The 7671-nt window shown below is 44.9% G+C and overlaps 1 protein-coding gene across 6 annotated transcripts in view; it reads left to right on the top strand.

Moving 5' to 3' along the window:
* FBXO31 (F-box protein 31) overlaps window positions 1–7671 on the top strand; it is a 44106-nt gene that overhangs the window by 17107 nt on the left and 19328 nt on the right. For 3 of the 6 annotated variants that reach the window (XM_023536660.1, XM_023536657.1, XM_011370253.2), the window contains 3 exons: window positions 3972–4048; window positions 6196–6363; window positions 7010–7084. In XM_023536660.1, coding sequence (XP_023392428.1) covers window positions 3972–4048; window positions 6196–6363; window positions 7010–7084 — 320 coding nt within the window. Of the gene's footprint in view, window positions 1–9; window positions 115–3971; window positions 4049–6195; window positions 6364–7009; window positions 7085–7671 lie in introns of those variants that run through there. The other 3 variants (XM_023536658.1, XM_023536659.1, XM_011370255.2) reach the window with 2 other exon arrangements.

Genomic DNA, 7671 nt, shown 5'->3' on the forward strand with positions numbered 1-7671 from the left:
AGCCCTTTCCCTGCTGTGTCTGTTCAGGTATAAACCCTCGCGTGAAGTCGGGACGTTTCATGAAAATTCTTCCCGATTACGAGCACATGGAGTACAGAGATGTGTACACCTGCCGTACGTACCTCCTGCTGCTTTGGCTTTAGCGGGGGAGCACAGCAAGAGGCTGCATGGAGAGGGCCCTCTAACTCACAGCACGCGGTCGCTTTGGTCTTAAGCGCGAGCTGACCTCCTTGGCTTTGCTGTCTTTTCACTTTCTCCAGTGTTCTCTGTGTCTCGGCCATAGCCAGGATCATACCTGAGAGGCGGCCTGGGGCAGATGTACATGTGCGCCAGGTTTCCGCAGCATCTTTGAGTTTTGGGTAGTACCAGCAAGATCACTCTGTTGATGCACATTTTAACATTTATCATTTATCGAGGGTGAGAGGAGAGAACAGAGTAGATGCCTTAAAACCTTTCTATTCCAAAAGGAAACGAAGCCTACTTCTAGGCTTCGTTATTCAATCACGTTTTGATGGCATATGTGAATTTAAAAAAAGTTACACATTTACTCAAACTAGACAAAAGTATATAGAAACAGCTGATTATTTAGAACCCGGTCCCTCTTTTGATTGGCATTACTTGAGCCCTGGAAATTTTCCTAAGCCACATTCCATACTGATTAAGGCTGTCTCCGCTTTTTATTAGGTTGAGCTGAGATGGAGAGCGTGAATTTTGGGTATCAAAACAGACATTAGAAATATCTTCTTGCACTGAAAGCCATGTTACATTTGTAGAAGCACAGCCTGGCTGAGCGTGCCCTGTGTCAGCATTGCCTTTGTGGAGCAGACCCACTTCTGAGTCTTATAAGTACACAATTTCTAACAAAATCTACTCAGAAGAGAAGGAATAGAGTCATTAATGGAATTTCTCCTGACCCCTGTCAGACTCTGGACATGTAGGTAATGTGTTTACAGGTCCCATTTTACTTAGGGGACCATCCCGGAGTCAGTGCACAGATACTAGGACTGGTCAGCATGCTTTGGGGTGCCATCTGAGCACTGTACACAACTGCTGACACCACCCACAGAGTCTGTGTCATCAAGCCCGGAGCTGTACTGCTTGAGTGAAGACCGCTGGTGAGAGGGGCTTGTCAGTGTATAGGAGCTGTCAGAAGGAGCTGGGGCAGCTGCGGTTGGACGGCAAGCAGGTGGGGCAGGCTAAGTCTGAAGGCACAAATTCTGTTCTTTTCCAAATCCTCTTGGCAGTAGTTCGTCTAGAACATTTTGTCATAGACTGGCACACCCTCCCTGCTTAGCAGTCAGTGAGCGAAGGTGCCTTCTCCAGGCCCATGGAAGAGAACATGACGTAGCACTTATTGATGAGAATAGTCGATCAATTGCCACGGCTGTTGGGAACAGCCTGGCATGGGCTTTTAAATACAAATGGACGAGCACTTAGAGGCTCATTACATCATATATCTGTCACAGGATTCTTCTAGAACAACAGTCTATCTGGAACTTATACCTGAGATCTAAAATAGGACTCTGACCCAGTTCTGAGATGCTCAGGGGCTGGGACTTAGGAGGTGCTAGTGTTATGTTGGGGGTGTGTTCTTTTTATCCCCAAAGGGTGGTCAGAAATTTTCTAGCTTAAAAGGATGAGTCATGAGTCTAGATTTTTCACCGTGCTTCTAGAAGACAACTTCCAGAGCATCTGAACTTTTTAGCCACATATTGTGATGTCCTCCAGCTGCTGGTAGCTAACAGCTTAGAACAGACTTGTTCTAATTAGAGACTGCTGTCACCTCTAAAGTTTGGGTGCAGTTATAAAAATATAGTAATCATTGTAGAAAACTTAGAAGATCCAGAAAATATAATGAAAATCGCCAGTTGTAAGCACTGGTTGCATTTCTCTGTGGGCATATTTAAACTGTGAGTGGTCTGCTACCTCCATGACTACCTCCATCAGGGTAAAGTTCACATGCATGAAAAGAGAAAAGCCATTTCAACCCGGGTTTGAAACCTCTGTATGCGCAGGTGCATAGTATTCCAGTACTCCTAGTATGTTCTAATGGAGGGCGGTGCAGAATTTCTCCTCTCAGCGTTAGCCAGATCGTCCAGAAAAGTCTGCCATGACAATTGATGCTTGTGAGGTACTTGGAACCTGGCATGGTTTCTGTCTCCCTTATCCACTTGCACCACTTCCTGGAGCTGTTGAGAACTGTGTTCCCCTGCTCTCTTGAAACCCTCTGGTCTGCATTCTCTTGGACCAAAGAGGATCACCAGTCTCCAGAGTAACACACTGTCCCAGAGAGAAGCAAGTCAGTATCCCCGAAGCCTGTAGATTCTGACTGGTAGGAGCTTGTGGCCTCAGATTAGCTCCTTTTGCTGTCATTTTTGTTTATTTTTCTCAGTATCAGGCCATATGTTGCTGCCTGATATTCTTTTTCTTTTAAATTAATTAATTTATTTTTATGGTGACAGTGGTTAATGAAATCAAATTAGTTTCAGCTGTACACTTTAACAGTAAGGCATATGTATATTTACACTGTATGTTCACCTCCCATTGATATTCTTGATAATTCATGTCTATAGGACATTGGGAGCATCGTGGGTGGTGTGTTGTTCTTACGACGTTATCTAACATATCTTTCTGTGCAAATTGATGCTGACTGTCAAAGTGCATTTTGAACTTAAAAATAACTCTTGTGGGTTAGAATCCTAACAGTGCTCCAGATTGCTCTAGTAAGGACAAGGAATTTGGTGGAACCTTGCTTAACCACACGGTGAGGAGATAGGCCACTTTTAACCAACATCCCAGCTCAGGGCAGTCAGGCAGGAGGAAATGTCTGCTTCTTCGTGGGAGGCTTAGCTTTTTGTTTTATTCAGGAAGAGCCCATGCTTTAGTTGGAGTTCAAAGTTATGAAAAACATGACAGCTCTGGCAGCCAGGCAGGAGGAGTTCCCTCTTACTGGCGGGAAGGTCAGCCTTCTTCTATCAAGGCCTCCATCTGATTGGATGAGGCCCCCCACATTAGGGAGAACAATCTGCTTTACTCAGTCCGCTGATTTAAATGTGAATCTCATCTGGAAACACCCTCACAAACACACCCTGAATAATGTTTGACCAAATATCTGTGCACATAAAGGCACCACATAGTGCCTTTACCTGGCAATCAGGGCCCTGCCTGAGTTAGTCGCTCATTCATTCATTTCATTCACTCAGCAAATCCATGTACAAAGGAAATCGAAGTGAGGGACATTTTCCAAAATGCTTACTGCAGCTGGTCATCTCTGTGTGGTGGGATTTCGGTTGGTACTGGGTTTCCTTTCCTCCGGTTGTCTTCAATGAATATGTATGTGTTCCTTTTGAAATAAGGTAAAGGTAAAATTTTATTTTATTTTTTATTAAAAATTACTCGGATGGCATTAATTAACAAATCAAATAAGTTTCAGGTGCGTCATTCAACAGCCAGTCGTATATATATTGCATGTATGTTCACCACCCAGAGTTGATTTCCTTCTGTCACCAAATATTTGACCCCTTTTACCCTTATCTATCTCCCCGCCACTGACCCAATTTAATTCTTTATCTACAGTCCCATGACATTTTGGACTCTGCCCCTCCTGTTAAAGAATCCCACGCTTCCTCAGTTGTGTAAACTGACAGAGGCTCATCACTTCACAAGGGCACTCAGTTTGCATCTTGCAAGACAGCAGTTCCTTGTCATTGGAGCTGCTCATGTAGAGACTGGGTTTAAAAATGACCCAGTTGTCTGTTTTATTATACTTTTTAAAGATATTTGTATTCTTAGAATTCTTTAGAAACTCGTAGGTGGATTTGCTTAAATCCACATTTGTTTACAAGGCTCTGTAACAAGCCTTCATAATTTCATAATTCTCTCTCCCTCCTTATGCCCTTTCTTCTGATTTACTGTGAAATGAAGACTGGCTGGTTCTAAAATGAAGACCTGCTCTTTCTCTCTCCCTGCAGTGCTCCACCGATACAGACACATTTTGGGATTGTGGCAGCCAGATATCGGACCGTACGGAGGACTGCTGAATGTGGTGGTAAGTCCAAGAGCGTCGTGTGTGGGCTCTTGTGAAGTCAGGACTGCTGACCCACATAGTAGTGCCTTTTCTACTAGAGGGGCAAATCAGTGGCTTTATATACGACATGAGAGTAATCACAAGGAACTTCTTAACTAGTTACTTTTTTCCAGCCCTAGCTGGTTCTCTGTGGAGCAGCTGTCTTCCCCCACCGCGAGTCTTGCATGTGCTGTGAACAGAAGCCCTGGGGCTGGGCATGCGCAGTTATCCTTTACTGAGCTCTGGGCAGGTGCCTGGACCCTGGCGTTGCTGTAGCGGATGCTTCAGTGAAAACAAAGTCAGGTGCCCCTTGGGAAGCACTGGTGTTCTGATTCTGTTTTTCTTCCTTCTGGCACATGCTGGAAGCCGATTCCGGGAGACTGGCTGCACATCATGTAACGGCGGCGGGTCTGCTTTGCAATGGCCACTGGGGCCCCTGGACAGCCTCGGTGTGGTTCTCCCAAACCTGGTCCAGATGGGTCACCTGGTGATTCTGGTTACTCTATCACTGTGTATTTTGCCCATCAGGTGGGGTTTTGGGCAGGGATAAATATTGCTTTATATTCTTCATATTAGGTGGCAACATTCATTAAGAAACATGCTTTACATATGTTTAACATCACTGGGGAAAAGCTTGGCTTTTAGAACATTCTCTCAGGGACAAGCCAGACAGCTCCCAGCATGGGAAGATTTCTTTCCTTTTAGTCAGGGAGGATGATAATTGTTTTTCTTACTAGCAGTGAGTAATAGCGTAAAAAAAAAGTACAGCTTCTGAAAGCACAGGATAATTAGGGGAAAATAGAGCCCATGACTAAACAACGGCAATTGGCTCTTGTCTCAAACCAATTAGCCACAGAAATGATTAAATTCTCTCCTCCTCTGTCGTTAGAGCTAGAAGCTGTGGATCCAGGCTCTCCTGGGAAGGCAGGAGCAACTGCTGGGTCATCCCTAATGGGGCTTCAGAGGCCTCCCCTATCCCTCCACCAAGGACATGTGTGCCCTTGTACCGAGCTCCAGTGTGTGGGGACTGCGCTGTCCTCTGATCTGCGCTCCATCACTTTCTAAGACTCGTCATTTCAAACACGTACAAGAATAGCGAGAATGGTAGTGCGAACTCCTACGGATGCCCACCACCTGATTCATCAGTCATCGATAGTGTGCCAAGTTTGTGGCATCTGTCTCCTCCCCTTGACATTTTGTTTTCAGGCATTTTAAAGCAAATCCTAGGTCTGTGTCATTTCACCTGTTCATACTTCAGTGTAGATCTCTAAAATGTGAGCATTTTCCTACATATCCACCATATCCTTATCACACCTTACGAAAGTGGTAGTAATTCCTTGATACTACCTGAGACCCAGTCCACATGTGAGATTCCTGGAATGTCTCAAAATTGCCTTTTGATAGCTGGTTCATTCAAATCAGGACCTAAACCAGGCTCTCTCGTTGCATTTGTTTGTTTTGCCTCATGAATCTCTCTTGTTGAAAGCAGCACTCTCATTTTTTCTCAGGTCAGTTGTCCTGTTGGGTGTCTCCCTTTCTAGATTATTCTGCTTGCTTCTTTCTTGTGTCCGTTAGCTTGCCCCCAGCCCCTCACCACCCATTTTAGAGCTGGAAGTTCTCACTAAAGGGCTTTCTTTTAGATTCATGTCAACTTTTTTTCTATTTAAAAAATTAAATTTTTTCAGCTTGATTGAAGTATAATTGACAAATAAAATTATAAGATATATAAAGTACATGTCATGGCGATTTGATATAGTATACATTGTGAAAGGATTCCCACCATCTAGTTAATTAACATCCATCATCTCATATTTTTTACATTTTTTAATGAGAACATTTAAGTTTTACTCTCTTATCCAATTTCAGTAATATAATACAGCATTATCAACTTTAGTCAGCATATTTTACTTTCTAATCAACAAACACTTGGTGGACAGGGCTATGCTTGTCACCATGCGCTTGATCAAGGGCTCGGTAAGGGGCATTGTGATGTCCGCTGGTCCTGAGGTTCTGCATGAGACTGGAGTGTGGCAACATGGGTGGACATCGTGGACAGCTGCAGGGGAACCTTTGCCTCCGTGCTTCATCCTAACCCTCACGTGGCCATGCGCCCTTTCTCCTCGCCACAGGTAGATGGTTTGTTCATTATTGGTTGGATGTACCTGCCTCCCCACGACCCTCACGTGGATGACCCAATGCGATTCAAGCCCTTGTTCAGAATTCATCTGATGGAGAGGAAGTCTGCCACGGTGGAGTGCATGTATGGCCACAGAGGGCCCCACAATGGCCACATCCAGGTGAGTGTATGCTCGGGGCTCCCTTAGACATGGCAGCTGTGTGTAGGCTAGGGGTAAGGTCTCCTCTGCAATTCCCAGTCCTAGTGCCAGCTGAGTTTGCAGTGATATTCCTAGCTGTGAGCCTGTGTCTATATAGATCAGGGGAAACATGAGGAGATGGGGGCACTACCCCCACACCTTCTGTGTATTATTTATGCTTTGGTGCTGTGATGTAACTCCCCAAAGAATCACTTGCTGGAACCCTCCATTGGTTCTGCATCCAGTTAAAACTATTTGTTCTTTCCATCCACAATTCCTCAATGTTCCTTTTGCAAAACCTCTTTGCAAGAAGTCAGCTTAGAATAAGACACTGTGATACTGTTCTGGCAAGTGTGTTATCTGACACACTCCAAATGACAGCCTTGTTTTGCTGCTCTAAGAATCCTCCTGGGAAAGCACAAATGCCTCCCCCTTGGATGCACCCCTCCTTGAAAAGAAGGTGTGTGCTCAGGGTGGTTCTGAGCTTCCTTCTGTGGACCAGCCACAATTTGGTGGCGTCTTGAGCTTCTGTAGCTGAGTGGGGTACATCGGTGAGGAGGGGCTCATCTTTGGGTGGGGGCGTCATGACTGACTCGTTCCCCTCTCTCCTTTGTCATGAATACTCAAGATTGTGAAGAAGGATGAGTTCTCCACCAAGTGCAACCAGACGGACCACCATAGGATGTCTGGTGGGAGGCAGGAGGTGAGCCTGTACCCCTTCTGTGCACATGGAGCAGATGTGAGTTTGAATGGTTTGACATCACCGGCATGCCACCAACAAGAAGACTTTATCCCATCCCATGGTTCATCCTCACGTTGTTGGCACAGAAAGCACATCTTACCCTTTTGTCAGAAATGGCCTCATGTGCATATGTGTACACAAGCACAAGTTCTTATTTCCCACTACCCCTCAGAATGAATGACCAAAAAGAAATAGTTTTCTCTCGTTAGTTCTCCTTCGCCCTTTTGGGGAAATCTCCGAAGGGCTGTGCAGGCTTCTTCTTAGAGGTGAGTTGCAGGGAGATCAGAGGGCTGTTCTTAGGCAGCATAATGGATAAACCTGCATGCCATTGCTACCCAGGAGTTTGTGCTTCTTTTTGTTTGCTCAAGTAATTTTGTCTTGTCTTTGAGTTTCAGTTTTCTGAGGATCTAAGTCATATTGCCATTTCAAAATATTCTTAAGAAAAACTTGAACTTTTAAAATATAGAATGCTCATTGCAGCTTCTAGGTATTTGTTGGAAGTGCACTTCTCAGCCAGTTTCTGAGTCTCTGATGGCTTATGTTAGCTC

Source organism: Pteropus vampyrus, unplaced genomic scaffold (genome assembly GCF_000151845.1).
Source record: "Pteropus vampyrus isolate Shadow unplaced genomic scaffold, Pvam_2.0 Scaffold166, whole genome shotgun sequence".
In the NCBI taxonomy this organism is placed as follows: domain Eukaryota; kingdom Metazoa; phylum Chordata; class Mammalia; order Chiroptera; family Pteropodidae; genus Pteropus; species Pteropus vampyrus.